At 48.7% G+C, this 19,717-nt stretch overlaps 3 protein-coding genes and 1 pseudogene across 7 annotated transcripts in view; 2 read left to right on the top strand and 2 right to left on the bottom strand.

Annotated features, from left to right (window-relative positions):
* LOC119333489 (glycine-rich domain-containing protein 2-like) overlaps positions 1 to 4,681 on the top strand; it is a 7,728-nt gene extending 3,047 nt beyond the window's left edge. For 2 of the 4 annotated variants that reach the window (XM_037606364.1, XM_037606367.1), the window contains exons 4-7: positions 2,407 to 2,915; positions 3,174 to 3,304; positions 3,391 to 3,533; positions 4,065 to 4,681. In XM_037606364.1, the coding sequence (XP_037462261.1) occupies positions 2,407 to 2,915; positions 3,174 to 3,304; positions 3,391 to 3,533; positions 4,065 to 4,553 (1,272 nt within the window). In that variant the 3' untranslated portion in view covers positions 4,554 to 4,681. Of the gene's footprint in view, positions 1 to 2,406; positions 2,916 to 3,173; positions 3,305 to 3,390; positions 3,534 to 4,064 lie in introns of those variants that run through there. The other 2 variants (XM_037606366.1, XR_005161204.1) reach the window with 2 other exon arrangements.
* A 136-nt stretch (positions 4,682 to 4,817) lies between these two features.
* LOC119333490 lies at positions 4,818 to 7,005 on the bottom strand. The gene is made up of 5 exons (XM_037606368.1): positions 6,357 to 7,005; positions 6,206 to 6,251; positions 5,884 to 5,972; positions 5,610 to 5,668; positions 4,818 to 5,344 (listed from the first exon to the last, which is right to left on the bottom strand). The coding sequence occupies exons 1-5, from the start codon at positions 6,864 to 6,866 to the stop codon at positions 5,239 to 5,241; spliced, it is 810 nt and encodes a 269-aa protein (XP_037462265.1). The 5' UTR covers positions 6,867 to 7,005; the 3' UTR covers positions 4,818 to 5,238.
* Positions 7,006 to 7,989: 984 nt separating this feature from the next.
* On the top strand, positions 7,990 to 8,988 carry LOC119333424 (annotated as a pseudogene).
* Positions 8,989 to 9,258: 270 nt separating this feature from the next.
* Positions 9,259 to 15,314, bottom strand: LOC119328967. Of its 2 annotated transcripts, XM_037601951.1 has the most exons (15): positions 14,791 to 15,314; positions 14,184 to 14,340; positions 13,722 to 14,090; positions 12,640 to 12,859; positions 12,480 to 12,589; positions 12,295 to 12,410; positions 11,763 to 11,853; positions 11,278 to 11,405; positions 11,026 to 11,096; positions 10,854 to 10,896; positions 10,676 to 10,772; positions 10,467 to 10,550; positions 10,173 to 10,294; positions 10,031 to 10,091; positions 9,259 to 9,580 (listed from the first exon to the last, which is right to left on the bottom strand). In XM_037601951.1, the coding sequence occupies exons 1-15, from the start codon at positions 15,140 to 15,142 to the stop codon at positions 9,478 to 9,480; spliced, it is 2,124 nt and encodes a 707-aa protein (XP_037457848.1). In that variant the 5' UTR covers positions 15,143 to 15,314; the 3' UTR covers positions 9,259 to 9,477. The 2 variants fall into 2 exon arrangements, 1 of the variants encoding a protein (XP_037457848.1); XR_005159248.1 differs by lacking the exons at positions 9,259 to 9,580; positions 10,031 to 10,091; positions 10,173 to 10,294; ... (7 more) ...; positions 12,480 to 12,589; positions 12,640 to 12,859 and adding an exon at positions 13,120 to 13,324 and having other exon boundaries at positions 13,609 to 14,090.
* Between the last annotated feature and the right edge of the window lie 4,403 nt (positions 15,315 to 19,717).

Here is a 19,717-nt window from a genome sequence, read left to right as displayed (position 1 = left end):
ATGACGTACGTAGTGGCTGTTGGACAAAGGTGAGGAGCGAAACACTGGTCAGTGAAATAGGGAACCTTAGGGCATCTCCAACGGAAAGCCGCAAATTTCCTCCCGCATCCGTCCACGGACACGAATGTGGGAGGCCGCCATCCAACCGTAGCTGCATACATTTTGACAACAGTTTGAACCAACTGGACAAAATTCATGCAAATACGGCCGGATTTCATATAAGCATGACAGATTTCATTACATTTACATCAACTAAGCGGTGCTAGTCCGGCTCTAGAGGTATAATTAATACCTAATCTAAAAGGTTGCCGACGCCCGTTCCCCGTGTCCGGCCATGAGCCCCGAGAACTGAAGCTTCGCCTTCTCTAGCTCCGCCTCAGCGCTCTCCAATTCCGCCTCCGGAGATCTGGGAAGTGAAGTTGTTCGCCTCCACGTCGCCGCCAAGCGGCTAATTGGCTGCCGATGTTGAGCCCACCAAGCTTGGCGTTGTTGGGAGAGGGGCAGTGGCCTTCCTGGGAGCCAAGCGGCGGAGACCTACCGGGCACTACTCTTCCTCGCTGCCGGCGACGCCCGCGTACATGCCGGCTTCGTGGTCGTGGCGGCAGGGTGCGGCCGCACCGATGTCCTCTTCCTCCTCGTCGGTCTTCCCGAACACCGCCTTGCCCTCCTCGTCGCCCTCCTTGTAGGCTTCCTCCACCTCCGCCACCCACTGGCGGTACTGCCTGCGGGCGAGGCGGATCTCGCGGGTCGAGCGGTAGAACTCGAGCAGCGTCTCCTGCTCCACCAGGTCCAGTGTCTGGCGCAACCGCCCTCCCGGCGGCGAGCCGCTCCTCCGCCTGCAGGTGCTCCTAGAGGAGGTGGCGGTTGTAGGCGGTTGTGGGGAGGGGAGATGACGTTAGTGGCTGTTGGACAAAGGTGAGGACCGAAACACTGGTCAGTGAAATAGGGAACCTTAGGGCATCTCCAACGGCAACTCGCAAATTTCCTCCTGCATCCGTCCGCAGACACGAATGCGGGAGGCCGCTATCCAACCGTAGCCGCATACATTTTGACAACAGTTCGAACCAACCGGACGAAATTCATGCAAATACGACCGGATTTCATATAAACATGAAAGATTTCATTACATTTACATCAACTAAGCGGTGCTAGTCCGGCTCTAGAGGTATAATTAATACCTAATCTAAAAGGTCGCCGGCGCCCATTCCCCGTGTTTCGGCCATGAGCCCCGAGAACTGAAGCTTCGCCTTCTTTAGCTCCGCCTCGACGCTCTCCAGCTCCGCCTCCGGAGACCCGGGAAGTGAAGTTGTCCGCCTCCATGTCGCCGCCAAGCGGCTAATTGGCTGCCGATGTTGAGCGCACCAAGCTTGGCGTCGCCGGGAGAGGAGCAGTGGCCTTCCTGGGACCCGAGCGGCGGAGACCTACCGGGCACTACTCTTCCTTGCTGACGGCGGCGCCCGCGGACGTGCCGGCTTCGTGGTCGTGGCGGCGGGGCGCGGCCTCACCGATGTCCTCCTCCTCGTCGGTCTTGTTGAACACCGCCTCGCCCGCCTCGTCGCCCTCCTTGTAGGCTTCCTCCACCACCGCCACCTGCTGGCGGTATCGCCTGTGGACGAGGCGGATCTCGCGGGTCGAGCGGTAGGACTCGAGCAGCGCCTCCTACTCCACCAGGTCTGGTGTCCGGCGCGACCGCCGGGCCGCTCCTCCGCTTGCAGGTGCTCCTAGAGGAGGTGGCGGTTGTAGGCGGCGTCCGCCTGCTCCTCCAGCACCATGTGTAATGGGCATGGGTCTCGCCGATGGTCATGGTGCAGTGCACCAGCGAGGGTGGCGCCGGCTCGTCGTCGGTCGCGTCCTCCATTGGGACGTCGTCGTCCTCCGGCTGCCTGCCGGCTAGCCAGCCGGCAACAATGGCGGCCATCTCCTTCTTCTGGTCCGGTGTCAGCCCGTCCCAAAGAGCTTTGGCGGGGGAGGAATCTATGGTGGGAGTCGTGCGAAGAGGGATCGGAGGCGGATGACTGTGGCTATGTCCGGGGCAGCGGTTTATATAGCAATGGCGGGTAGCATAAGGACACTCTGGAGCGGCGCTGACCGCTTCGGGCGGGAAGCGCACGCGGGGGAGGGTTTTTCTTTTGGTGGGCCAGGGCGGTCAGAAGCGGGCGTGCCAGCGGTTCAGACTCCCGCAAAGCAAAGCCCCCCCGCGCGCGCTTTTGTCCCCGGTTTGCAGGAGAAAGTACGTCCGGACCGCGCCGCGGACCGATACAGGACCATGTTGGATGGCTTCCGCGGTCCGGAGGGAGGTTTGATGGTCGGCGTTGGAGATGCCCTTACGTCTTTTTTAGATAGTAGAGATGTTAAGTATGTACCTATTTGTATGTTGACAATCATATCATTGATTCTTGATAACAGGTATGTGTGTTCCTGAAAGGAGAATTTGACAGTGAGCACATTAGCAAGGAATTTCTGCGTTTGCGAGCACAGAGGTGTTACAGATCATTAAAGCTCGACAAGTCAGTCTCCAATTTATCCTGCAAAAACTGGCAGAAAATGTGGCATATGTATTGTGAATTTGCAACCCGAGGTCTCACCATTGACGTAAGGCGCAGCATGGGTGGGTGCTTCAGGAACAGCAAGATCCTCAAGAATATATCATTCTCATGGAACGATATGCTGCATGAGAAATCACTTATGCTTACAGAGGAGCTCGATGCCAGGATTAGGGTGATGGCATCGATTACCCCTCCAATTCAGGCACCGTACTTATTGAAGTGCGTACCTGACAGAGTCACTGATGATGGTGGAGCAATGGTTTCTGATGTCATATTGCGCATGAGAAGTTACCGTCCGCAGGAAGGACGGTGGCTGACCCGTACAGTACTTGATTATGGTGGGAAAGAATGTTTCGTTGTTAGGATGAGGTATTGTTCAGAATCTATATGTATTTGTGTTTCAGAATCTATAGCTTAACATTATGTGGCACATACCACACCCCTTTACAAGTTTTTGGTGAATTTTCTAACAAAATACGCCACGCAGTCCAAAGTTAACCCTTTGCTTTTATATGAAGTTACAATCTGCTGTTGAGTGGTTATGTTACTAAGCTTATGCTAAGGGGGAACGACACTTACTGTTATATCTCAATACAATTGTGCTGAATTCAATTGCAACATGTGTAGAATAGGCAGAGGGATTTGGCGGAGAGGACCTGAAACTCCCATGGCAGTGAAATGGGAAGATAGGATCATTGAGGTCCGAGAAGGCTCATGGTCCTACATTGCAAGTGCAACTTCCGTTGGTTATGCTCCGGGTAACTTCATTACACTGAATAGCTGCTTGATGTCAGTATTATACCTTGTCTTGAGAAGAGCCTAGCTGTTTCCCTTTGTGATGCAGAAAAGGTGGTTGGCACAGCAACGCCAACGAAATATCAACAGGAGAATAAGGTGGTTTGGCGTTTTTCAACTGGAGATGTACTGACAGTGTGGTTGGGAGATGACCTCAACTTTCAGCTACAAAATGAGACTTCAGAAGAAGAGGTATGGTCCCATAAGTTTCTTTCGCTCGATTCCTTGATGCATTTTTTTGTCTGGAATTGGAGTTAGTATAGATAATCTTGAGGTGACATAACTGTCCTGCATTTGGTGTTCATTGCTGAAAGCTCTGGTGGTATGGACATTCTATATTAGTTGATTTATTAGTAAATCAGTTACCAGGCAAAAAGGATTACAGCACTCCATCTTTGTTGTTGCTTTCAGAAATGCAACATATGTGAGTTGTCTGTATGTACAACAGATCCATCTAACTTTTCTTTTTGAGTAAATACATGTCATTTGACTGATCAACCATATTTGGTCATGTTTTCTATTTAATGCAGACGTGTAGCTATTTTTGTTCCATAAAATATATATTTTTCATCTTAGACTAGCTAGATTCAGCTGTGATAGATGGCATATGACTTGCACCACACATGTAAGTGGAAGTTCAGTTCGCTACTGATATAGTACTTGATGGACTTTCCAGTGCCATTTTGTAATACCTTCTAACCACACCGCGATAAACTGTATTAGCAGGCAAGGCTGCTTGTAGGGAGGAGATTGAGTTACAGCGTGAAGAAGGACGGCACATCAAATAACCACAATGAGGAAGAGCAGTACATCACCCTAGTCCGTACATCACCAGACTATCCTGATGGCAGAGCAACCGCACTGCTAAACTGGAAACTACTCGCAATGGAGTTCTTACCCAAAGAGGATGCAGTCTTTGTGCTCCTCTTATGCATGGCAATCACACGGACAATGACGGAGATCAGAAGGGAAGATGTGGCCGGGCTTCTGGTGCGACGAAGAATACGTGAGCCGCAGGTAGGGCAGAGAGACTGGGGCTCCGTGATGCTGCCACACTCGCCTTCCCTTGACCCTCATTTGCAGCCGTGGTACCGGAATGCAGCGCGTGTTTTGAGCTCTGCAGAGACGGTGCTGCCTAACAGAGCGATGCCCATTGGGAACTCGCCTACCGATGGCAAGGATGAGCTGTACAGGCAAGCTCTTATACCTTGAAGCCCTGATGGATATAGTTTTTGTGAAGGAATGTACAGGGCAAACAATGATGATGATCTTTACCACAGATTTTTTATTATATTATGGTTAACATGTCATCTGAAAATGGCTTGATTTGTTGTTGTGTATGGTTTGCCTGTCGATAGATCGAAATCTTTGTATTGCTTCGAGTGTATTGTGATTCAGAATAATACGGAAAATATCCCAGAACATGTTTGAAAACTGTCCCAGAAAATATGTCTGGAACTGTTAAAGTTGTCACTGTACTAGAGAAGTTTCAACCACTGCAATTTCTTGAGGGAAAACCTCATGCTGTTTGAACATGTGTAATGTAACATCTACTAGTATTACATTGAGACTAATGCAATAACAACAACCAGAACCTTCAACATCATGCTAATGTGCAGCACGAGTTTTCTAGTAGATGTGTGGTACATGGGTCAAAAGTTAGCTAGGCACAACCTTTTCGAAATTCGAATGATTTCTCTCAAAGGTTAGGATGGGATGTACAGTAAACGATTCTTTCTTATATCATGCAAGCATCGACAAATTAACCCATGCCGCGTCCTCGTGATTCTTTCTTGGTGCTGCTGCCAGGTGGATTTGATGAAAGCCGCCCCGGCCATGAATCCCAGGAATCTGCTAGGTAGGTAGTGTTTTTTTCAGACTTTGGGCAGTCGCTCGCTCATGAGGACGAAGACTGGGCCTGCTGCTGAACCCAGGAGTGGTAGTCCCTCAGCAGCTGCTCACCCAGCATCGGGACAAGCCTGTCAAGCAGCCCTTGCATCAGCCTGCCAAACAAACATACAGTGGATGCCAATGTTACTTAACTCAAAAAAGTGACACCCGTCAAATTCAGTTTTCTTCTTCTTTGAAACAGGTAAAATTCAGTTTCATGACAATTGGAAAAACGGCGTAAATTGAGGCGTGCATTAGGCGGTCAAGCATCTCGATGGGCGCACCGATCCTTTCGAAAGCTAGTTTCTTGCCACTTTGTAAGCATCAGGAAGTTATTGTTCTGAAGTGCAGGAACTTCTAAGGAATGCAGGGCCTTACAGGTTGCCTGGTTTCTCCACTGCCGACAGCGGGAGCAAGCTGAATGGCTTCGTGTACACCTGAAAATCGACATATGAGGAACTTGAGGGTTCGTCTTGTAGGAAACCCTTGCCATCTACTCATCCCAAGAGCTGGGATGATGGTAATATTCAACTAAACATATCATCCTAGTACCATGCGTCAGTGTGAATTTTGTGATGCAAGCTAGTGAGATTGTGATCCCATTCTCATCTAGCAGGTGCTATACTACATCACTAACTGAATGACATATTACCTCCAGTGTGACCTCCAGATTGACATCGATGTCCAAGCATGGCTCCTGATCACCATTGTCTCCCCATGTTATTCGGTTCGTCATAACCGCTGCCAACATCCAACACTCCAGCTCAGGCACATTGCATCTCCCAAAAAATAAATTTAAAACTAACTGATCATGGTGATGACACTATCTATTGGGCAGAGATATCAAATGTTGCAAGTGTCAAATTATGAGTAGAACATAATAAACTAACTGAATAACTGATGCAACTATTCCACCATTGACAGAGATAAATAAAAATGCTTGTGAAGAATGTGACTGAGCATGGATTGGTGACCTGAAAAGAGCTCATTCTGCTGCTCGATCGAGTCCGAACCCTCAAACTGTCACCAAAGGCAAATTGAAAAGATCATTTCAGCTGTATGTATCACAGGGAGAATAGGTAGGTCCATGGAATCAAGCGTGTGTATGTTAGCAAGTACTCCTACCCTGCAGGAGAGCATCTCGACGGTGCAGTCGTCGCCGGTCGGGGTGACGCGGAGGTCCAGGACCGGGGCGACCTGGAAGCCGAGGAAGCCCATGGGGTGCAGCGTGCACCTGAAAGCGCCGGCCGGGCCCGACTCCGACTCCGGCTCCACCGGCGCGAAGCTCTGCAGCGCCCGGGTGTTGAGCAGGGACTCCACGCCGGCGGGGTGCCGCAGGAACTCGCCGATGCCGCCCTGGCCCGGCAGCACGTCCAGGAGCCTGATGCTCTCCCGCCGCCGCGCCGACAGCCGGGCCCGCCTCCCCGACGGCGTCGTCGCCACCGTCGACACGGACTGGCCGCGCTCATCGCTGCCTGCCGACGCGGCTCGCCATGACCGGCCAGCGCGCCTCGACTTCTTGGGCGGCTTGCATGGATCGGTTGCTGCTGCTGCCCTTGATGATTCCGGGAACGGGAATGGTTGGTGTCTGGCGAGGAGGAAGGAGGGCTTGGCTGCTGCTGCGGTGGGCCTCATCCCATCGCCTGGATCTTCTAGGACGCAGCGGCTTTACCTGTTCATGGACATGGACTCATGGAGTGACAGAGGGCTCAGGGCCAAGCGGAGCCAGCCACTGATGGAGCTTATCGTTTCTGCGCCTGCATCGAACTCGTCTCTGCGCTAATCACTCGTAGCCGTCGTACACATGGACGTCAGTGTGTGGTTCCTCACATGCTCTGCTGTCACCTTCGTACCGGCTCATGTCCGCCCGTCAGAACCGGAAATTTTCCAGATAAATTTGAGCGGGATTTTGGCACTGCAATTCCGTACATATACATTATTCTAAGCATAACTTTAGGACCGGCTTAACCATCCAACGTCAGCTGGGAAGCATGGCAATTGCGGTAAAATTTGCATTGCAATTTATGTTGGCTGAGAATGACAAGCTTAGACAAGCATGGCAAATCTTCTTCAATTCAGTTATTTGTCAGGATTTGCCGTGCTTGCAAACTAAATTTTCCATCCCCGCGACAATATAAACTGCCATAAAAAATTGTTTGATTTGTCATCCCTGCCAAACGAACATCATCTTAATAGCATTACCGCAACTTTAACCACTTCCTTCCTCTCGTACCCCTTACCACATTGTTCAGTCTGGAATAGCGCAAATCTATTCATGTCAACAAAACGAGTATTTGACAAAAAACTGCCACAATTCATGGAACCGTGCCTACAAACTACCACTTTACAAATTTGTGCCTAAAACTACCATTTCCTCACTAATCCTTGACTAAAAACTACCTAGTCTGAAAAGAGCCCGATTTGGCTCTTTTAAACGCGTTTATGACTAGTTGGGCCCACACGTCAGTGTCTATCTTCTTGCTCCTCATGTATCTCTCTTAGGCATTTCAACAAACACCTCAACTTCGTGCCCCACGGCGGGGAGCTCGCCGACGAGGTAGTTGTTGGCGAGGCCCAGCACGGCGAGCTCGGGCTCCCCGAGGAGCGCGGCGGGGAGCCATCCCGCGAGCACGTTGTCGGAGAGATTGAGCTCCTAGAAGTGGATGGGCCCGTCTACTGGACGAGGACGAGGACGGTCTGCGTGGGCACGGCGAGCGCCTGGAAGCCGGCTGCTCCCTGCTGCTCCTTGTAGCCCGCGCCCGGGCTCGAGCTTCCGGACGGACGTCGCCCCGCTCATGACGCAGATGGTGCAGTTCCCGGCCAACAACAGCGCCCCCTTCACCGTCAACATCCACCCCTACCTCAGCCTCTACCTCAGTGACGACTTCCCCGTCGATTTCGCCTTCTTCGACGGCCTCGCCAAGCCGTTGCAGGACGGCGAACGCACGTACACCAACATGTTCGACACGCTGGTGTCCGCGCTCGCCGCCGTCGGCCACGGCGACCTGCCCATCGTCATCGGCGAGGTCAGCTGCCAACCGACGGCGACAAGCACGCCACCAACGCCCTCGCCAAGCGCTTCTACGACGGCCTGCTCCCGCGGCTGGCGGCCAACACTGGCACGCCGCTCCGGCCCAACCAGTACATGGAGGTGTACCTGTTCGGTCTCCTGGACGAGAACGTCAAGAGCGTGGCGCCGGGCGCGTTCGAGCGGCACTGGGGCGTGCTCCGCTTCGACGGCCAGCCCAAGTTCCCCATGGACCTCACCGGGAACGGGCAGAACACCATGCTGGTGCTGGCCAAGGGCGTGCAGTACCTGCCCAGGACATGGTATGTGTACAACCCCAACACCGAGGACAAGAGCAAGCTGGTCGAGAACGTGAACTACGCCTGCACCTTTGCCGACTGCACCGCGCTCGGCCTCGGCTCCACCTGCTACGGCATGGACGTCAATGGCAACGCCTCCTACGCCTTCAACATGTACTTCCAGGTGCAGAACCAGAAGGACGAGGCCTGCGACTTCCAGGCGCTCGCCGTGCCCACGCAGACCGTCCTCGTCCTCGTCCAGGAGACCGACCCCTCCACTTCCAGGAGCTCAACCTCTACGACAATGCGCTCGCGGGCTGGCTCCCCGCCGCGCTCCTCAGGGCGCCCGGGCTCGCCGTGCTGGGCCTCACCAACAACTACCACGCCGGCGAGCTCCCCGCCGTGGGGCACGAAGACGAGGTGTTTGTTGAAATGCCTAAGAGAGATATAGGAGGAGCAAGAAGATAGACACTGACATGTGGGCCCAACTAGTCAGAAACACGTTTAAAAGAGCTGAATCGGGCTCTTTTCAGACTTGGTACTTTTTAGTCAAGGATTAGTGAGAAAATGATAGTTTTCGGCACAAATTTATAAAGTGGTAGTTTGTAGGAACATTTTCATGAAATGTGGTAGTTTTTTGTTAAATACTCCAACAAAACGGACCAAACAAACTGTAGTTTGTTTTCTGCCCCAGCAATAGAACGCTAGGTCGATCCGTGCATGAACCAGACAAACTGTAGTTTATTTTCTGTACAAATTTTCTGAGCTCCAAACGAGCCAAAGCAATATACAGGGAATGAGCAGACAAAATTTCCACGAATCTTACACTTGCTTTGTGCATCAATAGATTCAGAGGCCGGGGACCAGGGGTGACACCTCCTTATTGACAAAAAAAGACTTTTTTTTGAAATAGACAAAAAAAAAGACTTAGTAATTCTAACTAAGCTGCTCTCCACGAGGCTCCGCTATTTACAAGCTTGGTGTATGCATCTCTGAAGTCGGCAAAAAATTTATCCTGGTCCTCCGCGTAGATATTTATCCACCTGCAAGCAGTTTAGTGTCTCTGATGTCAGTGGGCCGGTCACCTGACGTAAATATGCAAGGAAAATGGCTAAGATCCATTTGGCGTAGGTTACTTAACTTTTTTTAGGTCGCTTAGGCTGCTTAGCTTGTCACCAAAAGTTCAGTCAGATGGCAACTATGTTCATTCATTGGTGCTTGTATTTTAAAAATGAGAGATTGGGCAAGCAAATGGTGTTTTTTGTAAGGAAAGCAAATGGTGTTTAGAAGATTGTGAGTGATCTACAGCATGTTATAAGCTAGGACCACCCCTAGAACTATTCTGAGTTTTACCATTCATGTAAGCCAGCTTATCTGGCTAACTTGAAGCAAGCCAAATCATCTGGCTCTAAGATGATCATAACTTTGTCGAATGAACCCTAATATGGATATGTATTGTTAAGAAAAGCCGACTGTCTATTTCAATAGAATACCTTAAGCATTCATCATCTTCAGTGAGTGCCCAGTCCGTGGGCAGCCCTATCGGCATGCCAGCTTCACACATGAACACCACATAAGTACATTTACAAATTAAGGGGTATTAAAGGGAATGATGGTAATATCGCAATCACTCACATGAAGTCGGCCGTGGCTTCTCAAGGAGTGCTTTGAAATAGGCGTTATCAAAAGCATTTGGATTCCCGAATCCTTTACCCCCAATTGTGTGAGCTCCAGATAAAACGACCATCTCCTGTGTCCTGCCAAGCAGACATGGATGGACACTGGCTGCTTTATGGAATCCTTGGCAGAATTCTAGGGAAAATCATATACAGATATACAATTTTGGCCACTGGAGCTAAGTTTCATTCGGTAATATACAAAATAGATAACGGAAATTCACAGAGGTTGTTGAACAAAAGCAAGACTCACGAAAAGCCCTTTTTGCGAAATGATGTTTTCAAGGCCACAACATCCAATGTTTCTTCAGGAAGTTTACCGGTCGGATCAGCAGTACTACATGAGAAATGCGTTAGTTCAGAAGAATAATGACAAGCACTAAATAGGAACGCCTCTGGAATAGCTAAAAGTTTGGTTAATGCTGCAAGGAATTTGTAAAATGACAGGCCACTATGATGCACCTGGAATCTAAACGGCCTAATCTTATGGGAATTTCAGGCCCTCCACAGAGTGCAACTGCTTCAGCACCAGCCACTGCGATCAAGTCCGCCCATGACACTATAGAGAGACAGTAAAAGGTTGACTCCAGGATACAGATAAAGTTAAGTTAAATACAGAACACATGTGTAAAGCACATACCTTGCTGAACCTGGTCGATCCCTTCTTTTGCTTTTCGTAGTATCTGGTTGGTTTTAAAGCAATCAACAGATATGTCAAGTTAGGTGTTCCTTGGTAGGATATGGCACTATCCATGACAACAAGCAAAGAAGAAAGATGTTTTGTAAAGGTACTTTCTGAAGAGGAAAAGAACCTTTAAGGATTTACTAAGTCCTGCATTTTCAGGTCTGTCAGCTTCATAGATTATGGAGCCATTCATGCCACCTGCAAGATATTGTCATCAATCATCAATGTTTCTCTAGTGTTTTCTACTTTGCAACAATCATTTTTTAGATATCTTCAACCTCAGCATATTTGAATTCCCAATTCTAGATCATTAACCTTTTAAACACATGCAAACCTTGCTCTGTTATTAAACTTTGATAACATACAAATAATATCTAACCTGATTTGTCACTAATGTCAAAAGTCCCTGCATCATGGAAAACCAAACGAAGCACGCCAGCTGCTTTCACCTTGGATAAGACATTCCTCACACCGTTTTGAATAATTGATCCATCATATGAGTCAGCTCTACAAAGTCAATCCTAATTAGGGAACTTCTTTGAGATCATCACGGTGATGATGTTTAAAGATCAAGAAACAACTACCTCAAAGTTCATAGGGATGTTTAAAGAACAAGAAACAACTTTGAGTAGGTTACTCTTTTCTGCAAATCGATATTCTAGGTCATACTCATACTTGATTGCCTATGATCCACTTCCTATACTCGATTCTAGTCTATGATTGTACAGTTCAACAAATTGACCATAAAGAAAATGCTCACATTAAATGTAGGTTAATGGCATTAGATTGATAGGAACTCTATCTCATAGGTATGAGAATTAAGTACAACATAGGAATGTAATAGTGGCTGAATAGTGTACTTACGCACTCGCCATATCAACATGAGGAAGTAGAAAAGGGAGCAGAGCAACAGCAGCAAAATCTCGCCTTCTATAACATTGGGTATTTGCAGGACCTGAGGCCAATGTACGCAAAGGAAATTTAATTGGCCAACAATATATTAGCAGACTGGAAGAAAATTCTTGGTCTTGCTATATACTCCCTCCGTAACTTAATATAAGACGTTTTTTGGCACTATCGTGTTGTCAAAAAATGTCTTATATTAAGTTACAGAGGGAGTATTTGTTCTGTCAAATGGTTGGATCGCAATACAAGTTTATTGTGTGAGAGAATAGAGGAAAATAGAGGCAAGTGAAAAATGTTCAGCTGTAGCAACTAGCTAACCCCTCAAAACTAGTCTCAATCCTCAAACTCTAGGTGGGAAGTATACTCATTATCAGCTACGTTCTCTTTGTACAGATTCCCCAAGGCAACAAAAAATCAGCAATGCGTCGATGTTCTTGACATTACAGTGCTACTATTTACTGCGAAAAATTAGCCATGAAATGCGCCACACCTGAAAGGTTGTCTATATTTTGCTGTTCAATGGGCTCTGGGCATGCAGAATCAGCACTGCACCTACTACTAGCAGCAAGCGCTGTTATCACAGCCCTCCCTGTTCTTCTTCTACTCCTGTGGCACCACAATATCCACATGTTATTCGCCGTCCATGGTCGGCATGAGAGGCGATGCAAACATTACCGGCAGCTGGAGAAGAAGAAGCTGGAGGAGGAGGCAAGATGGGGGATGTTGGTGAGCTCCATCTTCTTCCTGCTTGCCTTGTTTGAATGCCGGTAATGGTTGCTGGTGCCCTGAAATGGAAGAGGAAAAAGACACAGCCCACTAGTCAGCCTATCTACACCTGGTTATCCAGGTCTGTGTGGTTCCCAGCAGACGGTCCCCAGGAAGGCACTTGGATAAGCCGCTTCAGTGGTAAATATCCATCCATCTGTAGTGCTGTAAGAATATGCCTTTGAACTCCCACACTTGTTATCTCTGTGAATTCACAATAGATTTTGAGGTGTTGACTGTGTTTTATGTTCGCCGTGATATCTTTTTTTTTCATGCATGCTCCCATATGTCTGTTTATACCATAACAAAGTATGGTCAATGTTTCCGCCTCTGAAAATTAACATCACAAAATCACCCCAAAATAGAGAAAATGCCAAAAAAAAACTGTGGTCCACAGAACTCAGAAAACAAACCAAGGCAAGATCTCTCCACTCAGATCGATTTAAAAATCATCATTGCTGCCCAGCAGTCATTTTCACAGAACAAGATAGCAATGGCAGGTTTTTGCTGAAAGAACATCCATGACAGGAGCAAAGCAGTAGTGAACTTATAAAAGCAAAGGGCCACGAATTATCAATTACCTTTAGTAACAGAAGTAATATAATTTACAAGGAAGTCATCATGTGTTCAAATGCGAGTTCTCTGCTGTAATATACATGGCAAAAACACAAAATGAGAGAAGGTTACGGGCTTACATAAATAGGTTACAGACTACACAAATGCAACAGTCGTCCTCAGAGCTACTAATAAATACTCCCTCCGTTTTTATTCAGTCTGCATATTAGGTTTGACCGAAGTCAAACTTTGCAAAGTTTGACCAAATTTATAGAAAAATATATAAACATTTACCATAACAAATCTATATGATGTGAAAGTACATTCAATAATGAATCTAGTGGTATTGATTTTTTATTGTATATGTTAATATTTTTGTTTATAAACTTAGTCAAAGTTTACAAAGCTTGACTTTGACCAAAGCTAATATGCGGACTAAATAAAAACGGAGGGAGTACTATCATATAGAATTGCACACAATACTTCTATCGTTGCGGATGCAAGATAGCTGCACCTCAAATGTACAGGGGGAATATACATGGATCTGACATGCAACTTGGTTATGAGTCGGGACTCTTTGATGATGGATTGAATGGCACTTGGTCGGCACAATCCAAGTTATCTCCAGAGTGCTGAGCACCAACTCCCATCAAATCAAGATAATGTTGATAGTGGGATATAATGCCATTCATATTATCAATGGACCCTTTACCACAGATGGCATCACCATACAAAATGTTCATTGTCGCACCGAAGCCAGGATACCTCTTGGACAAAGTGTCTTTCTTGGTTGGTTTCCAGTTGCCAACAAAGGCATCATGGGCTGATGGCTGCTTCCTCTTCATTGGAGTCATCCACCTCCAGATCGCTGCTTCAAATGCTAGAGTGGCATTTTGTTCCAATAACTCTGGGTGGTTCAACAGATCCTGCTTGATACCCTTACCCACGATACCATAGTTGTAGTTCCTGAGGATCATTAACAAGAAGATTCAAAATCAACAGCTAAACCCAACCGGTTCCTAATTAACAACAACTGACAGAAGAACATATCAGACTGACCAGTAAACAGGAAGGGCGCCTCGACCATAGTACTCAACTCCTTCAGCACAACGGTATAATTCGTTGCTGTCGTCACAGTAGCTCTGGCTTGGGCTCATTTCATGGTTGTAGCAAAGACCCCAAGCCAATGAACCACCGTCAGCTAGACTATATCCACCTGTGGGAGTAACCATCCAGTAATATGAGATTGCACTCCTGATTATCACCTTTAGGTTTCTCATACATTTGAAACTATATGATGTGTTACACTCCCAGTGAACATGTAAGGCAATTAGTAGAATGAATCTTCTAAAGATCTCTAGTCAGTTGTACAGAATTATACAAATTAAAACTTGATGGGCAATAATTATACTACTAACGATGCTTTGCAGATGTCAAGTTTCAAATCTAGGTAGGAACCATTCTGATGAAACACTATCCCAATGGAAACTAAATACTGTACTACCTAACTCACATTTCGTTGCATCCGGAAAGCCCACACATCGTTTAACCCTGGCTTGAAATTCATGAAGCCTATAGTTAAAATTGTTACTGGCAGATGTCTATTTCTCTATATCCCGGAAGGCACATCAAGGTGAATTAGAATGAGGAGCAGAGAGAAGCGTACACGAGGTCTTGGCGCCGACGTGGCCGAGGAAGGCGGAGACCTCCTTCATGCTCATCTCCCTGCCGCCGGTGGTGCCGAACCCACGAGGCTCGTAGAGGGCCGCGGCGGTGATGAAGGCCTTGTAGTCCCAGAAGCCGGCGGCGTGGGCGAGGGAGTTGTTGCGCTTGGCGAAGAGCTCCTCGAACTGGTAGGCCTTGAAGTAGTCGGTGATGGTCTCGTTGCAGCAGAACCTGCTGCCGCTGCACTCCCACCCCTTGTCGCAGGCCGTCTCGCCGCCCTTCTGCCTCCTTGCGTCCGCCGCCGCGAGCAACGCCAACAGGAGCAGAAACCACGCCGCCCGCACCATCCCCATGGCCGCCGCAGGACCGGCGCCGGAGGAGGGGAAGCTGGAAGAGAAGGAGGAGTTTGTCGGTGGTGGGCTTCGTTCCCTCGCCGCGTGATCTGCTGGGGAGGTGAGAGGAGGAAGGGGAGCTGGTTGGTGGCCGTCGATGCAGAGGGGATGGCGGTGCGCGGCAGCTGTTCGGGGGCATTTCCGTCATTTGCAGCAGGAGTATCTCTACTTCTCTATATACTACCTAAAAGAAACGTAGTGTTTCGTTTCCTCTTACGTTCGCCCTCTTCGTCCAACCTTAAAATCGATGCAAATTGATTCCCCTAACCCATCCCACCTCTGATCTGGCAGCCGCCACAAGCTCCCCCGTCTGGCGAATGGCAGGAGGTCGCGCACTCCCCTTCCATGACCTCTTGCTAGCGACGCCCCAAGGTCACCGTTGTGCGACACCGAGGGATTCGCCGCTGCTGCCCGGAGCTACTTTGCCCTTGGCGTCGAGGAGGCGGTGGGCGAGAGATCATGTCCTCCCGGGGCTGCCGCTGTTGGGCTCGTCTCGTTAGGCGGACACGGAGTCGATGGGGCCGCTGGCCACACCCCGTTCTTCTCCCTCTCCCTCCCAGTTCATGCTCCTTTAACTCTTCCCCTATTCTTGAGGTCAATTTTGTGAGGGACTCTTGATTTCTGAACATATATGTTGCTTGTTGTGTTGCAGCCTGCGGGTCGTTGAGGTCGGGTGTGGCGACTCGGGATGCGGCGAGGAGCTAATGCGGCACGGTGCCGTCGGCGTCGACGTCGCCTGCATCAACCTCTGCCTGAACAACCTCCAACTTTTTTTCACTTGGAAATAGGTGTTTTTGAGTGCTGATGCCATTTGAATTTTTAAGCAATCGCATCCTAACCCTTTCCAGGTTCTTCTACACATGTCACTATCCCAGCAACAAATGACAACTCCGTTACGAGCATGGCTGAGAAAAGAATATGGGAGATACAATGTCAAGCAAAAGTGCAGGAGTTCTTGTGGAGGCTAGCTAGCCTTTGTCGTTTCCCTTTGAGACTCTTCCTGAAGCGTAGAGGAATAGAGTGTGAAACGTTGTGTGTGTGTCTGTGTGTGTGCTGCTGTTGCAAAAGCTTAGGTGAGGACGGGCCCTCGTTCATAAGATGCAAGGAAGTCAAGAAACTATAGAGAAGTTTAGAGCTTGAAGGACTACGTCCACATGTCGGCTGCATATGGATATGCTAAAGTAGTACAAGTACTAGACTTGTCGGAAAATTAAAGGGTGTTGGTTACATGCATGCTATGGAGGTGGTGGAGCCACCGAAACAAGGTAAATGCTGGAGAAAAAAGGGAGGCCTACAGAAGGAATGCTATAGTTATGGAGTATTGGGCATCAGAATCCATCGATACGTAGGGAGCAGAGAGTGGCAGCAACCAATGGCCAACATCCTCAAAATCATTGTTGATGGGGCCTTTCATGAAGTTTGGTGCAGCCAGGATTGGGTTGCTAGCTAGCAAAGTTTTTATTTCCTTCAGTCCGGCCGCTGCAGCGTCTGTCCACGCAAAGTGGTCAGTGCGTCGGAGCAGGCGATACAATGCAATGCCTTTTCTCCTAATTTGGAGATAAAACGGCTCAAAGCTGCTACGCATCCGGCTAGTTTTTGGACCTGATTGAGGTCAGTTGGTGTTGCCACTTGTGATAGGGCCCGGATTTTGGCTGGGTTTGCTTAAATTCCTCTATTGGATACAATGAACCCGAGCAGTTTGTCGGCGGGGACGCCGAAAACGCATTTTTCCGGATTAAGCCGTATATCATATGTTCGGAGGTTGACGAATGTAAGGCGTAAGTCATCCACCAATGATTCAACGTGCTTGGTTTTGATAACTACGTCATCTACATATGCCTCCACAGTCTTGCTGATTTGCTTTTCCAGGCACGTTTGAATCATGCGTTGGTAAGTGGTGTCGGCGTTCTTGAGCCCAAAAGGCTTAGTGTTGAAGTAGAAAGGCCCGTACGGGGTGATGAATGCTGTTGAGGCCTGGTCGGATTCCTTCATCTTAATTTGATGGTATCCGGGGTATGCGTCGAGGAAACACAGTGAATCGCATCCCGCGGTTGCATCAATAATCTGGTCGATGCGAGGTAGTGAGAAGGGCTCCTTAGGGCAGGCCTTATTAAGGTCTTTGAAATCGACACACATGCGCCAGGATTTATCCTTCTTCGGTACCATGACCAAGTTTGCTAGCAATCCGGATGTTTGATTTATCTGATAAACCCGACTTCGAGTAACTTGGCTAGCTCTTCCCCCATAGCCTGTCGTTTGGGTTCAGAAAATCGCCGCAGTGTTTGCTTAACTGGCTTGTATCCCTTTAGTATATTGAGACTATGTTCGACCAGTTTGTGTGGGATTCCTGGCATATCAGAAGGGTGCTAGGCGAAGATGTCCCAATTCTCACGCAGGAACGCATGTAATGCGGCGTCGGCCATCAGATCCAACTGTGCCCCAATGGAAGTTGTCTTCTTGGGGTCCGTCGGGTGAACTTGAAATTTGACTATTTCGTATGCTGGTTTGAAGGAAGTTGACTTAGGTCTCTTATCGAGTATTACGTCATCCCTATCCACTGTGGAACATAAGGTGGTTAATTCTTCGGCCGCGAGGGCCTCTGATAGTGCCTCGAGGGCCAGGGAGGCGGTTTTGTTTTCGGCACGGAGTGCTATGTCCGGATCACTGGTAATAGTGATAACTCCATTGGGCCCGGGCATTTTGAGCTTCATGTACCCGTAATGAGGTATAGCTTGAAAGCGTGTGAATGCATCTCGCCCCAGCAGGGCGTGATACCCGTTGTTGAAAGGTGCCACATTGAAGAGTAACTCTTCGGACCTATAGTTCTCCGGCGTGTCGAATACCATGTCGAGTTTGATTTTCCCCGAGCATCTTGCTTCCCGACTGGGTATAATGCCTCGAAAGGTTGTATTACTCTGCTCAATGCGACTCCTGTCCACTTGCATTTTATTGAGCGTGTCCTCATAGATGAGGTTCAGTCCGCTGCCACCGTCCATTAATACTTTAGTGAGCCGAAAGCCGTCCACGATTGGGTTTAGGACCAAAGCGGCTGGTGCCCGGACTGAGCGGGGCCTTGGTTCGTCATAGGCATTGAAAGTAATCGTCGTATCGTTCCAAGGGTTTATTGCTGCTAATTGGCAGACTTCGGTGAGGTCGCGAAGTGCCCTTTTGTGCTGATTATTTGATGAGAAGGTCTCGAAGACTGTGAGTACATTGAGATCGTCGTGCTCTGAAGAGTACTTATCTGGGGTAGTGTTGGTGAGGATACCCTTGCCGCTCTTGGCCACTTGCCTGAGTATCCAACATGCCCGTAGTTTGTGCATTGGTTCAGTATTTGGCGTCATATGTATTTGACAGGGCCTATCGAGCCATTCCTCGAAGACAGTTCTATGTCCCGTAAAGGGCTTACTTTTCCTTTCCACGGGGTGATGATCAGGTGCCCCGCGAGGGTGTATCCTTTTTGCCCGCCCAGGAGGTGGCTTAAAGGCATGCGGTACCCAGCGGGCTGTCTGAGTTTTCCAAGCGCTTTCCATCGTGCAGTACTTCTGCACTATATGTGCCAAATCTGCAAAGTGCAGTATGCGATGGCGGTTGAGGGCATTAAGGATTCTCGCATCCGTACAGTTATTGCGAAATACTGAGATCGCATTGTCGTCGCAACAATCTTTAATCTTGTTTTTAACAAGTAGGAATCTAGCCCAAAAGTGATGGACTGTTTCCTGAGGTTGCTGGCGTATATACATTAAATCGCATATGTCTGAGGGACCGGAATTGTTTGGAGAATATTGCTTGTGGTGGGCGGGTGGGATTAAATCTGACCCGTGGCCCATTGTGGAATCTGGGTTTAGAAGAATTTCCGAGTTTAATGGCCTAGGATCCCGAGTGTCCTGAGAGTTTTTAGGCTCGAAGCCTGGTTCTATGTTCGGAGGACGGATAGTTTCTCGAAGATGGGCGTCCGGCTCACGGAGCTCGGAGATCCGAACATAGTTTGTTTTTAGCATAGGAGGAGCGGTATCCTCACCTTGCTCTTCCATGACAGTCACCAGGTTGGTGATCGGTGGGGATATGATTTCTCTCTAGTCAGGTTTAAGCCCGATCAGATCATAATCTGTTGAGACCCCCAGGGCGGCGATGCGATCTAGTAGTTCGTTTAAAGACGAAACATCTGTCGGATCCATCTTATCAACGCTTTCGGGGTTGATGTGCAGATGATTTTTGGCAATCCGGGGGGCTGCCTCAGGCTTTGTGGCCGGGCGGGCGCCTTTGGTGAAATTGCCGATCTGGAGGATCTGCCAAGGAACTAGGGCTTTTCCAGAGGTGATTTTGTCGTTGATGAAGAGGCAAGCCATCGATCCTTCAATCGACAACACGGAGGAACTTTCAATGAAAGCACCAATGTCGATGTCAAAACCGGCAGATCTCGGGTAGGGGGTCCCGAACTGTTCGTCTAAGGATCGAGGGTAATAGGAGGCAGGGGACACGATGTTTACCCAGGTTCGGGCTGTTGGGGAACATAGTAATTTCAAAAAAATTCCT

Source organism: Triticum dicoccoides, chromosome 7A (genome assembly GCF_002162155.2).
Source record: "Triticum dicoccoides isolate Atlit2015 ecotype Zavitan chromosome 7A, WEW_v2.0, whole genome shotgun sequence".
In the NCBI taxonomy this organism is placed as follows: domain Eukaryota; kingdom Viridiplantae; phylum Streptophyta; class Magnoliopsida; order Poales; family Poaceae; genus Triticum; species Triticum dicoccoides.
The sequence above is the reverse complement of the archived record's forward strand: the minus strand, read 5'-3'. Positions and strand labels throughout refer to the sequence as shown.

What these genes read in the sequence shown, in the direction of transcription:
- LOC119333490 (XM_037606368.1), bottom strand. Translation starts at nt 6,866, where the DNA reads ATGAGGCCCACCGCAGCAGCAGCCAAGCCCTCCTTCCTCCTCGCCAGA. An exon ending in TCGAGATGCTCTCCTGCAGG is followed by an intron (nt 6,252 to 6,356) that starts GTAGGAGTACTT and finishes CTTTGGTGACAG; the next exon opens with TTTGAGGGTTCGGACTCGAT. An exon ending in ATCTGGAGGTCACACTGGAG is followed by an intron (nt 5,669 to 5,883) that starts GTAATATGTCAT and finishes GTCGATTTTCAG; the next exon opens with GTGTACACGAAGCCATTCAG.
- LOC119328967 (XM_037601951.1), bottom strand. Translation starts at nt 15,142, where the DNA reads ATGGGGATGGTGCGGGCGGCGTGGTTTCTGCTCCTGTTGGCGTTGCTC. An exon ending in GGCGCCCTTCCTGTTTACTG is followed by an intron (nt 14,091 to 14,183) that starts GTCAGTCTGATA and finishes AATGATCCTCAG; the next exon opens with GAACTACAACTATGGTATCG. An exon ending in AAATATAGACAACCTTTCAG is followed by an intron (nt 11,854 to 12,294) that starts GTGTGGCGCATT and finishes CATTGGCCTCAG; the next exon opens with GTCCTGCAAATACCCAATGT.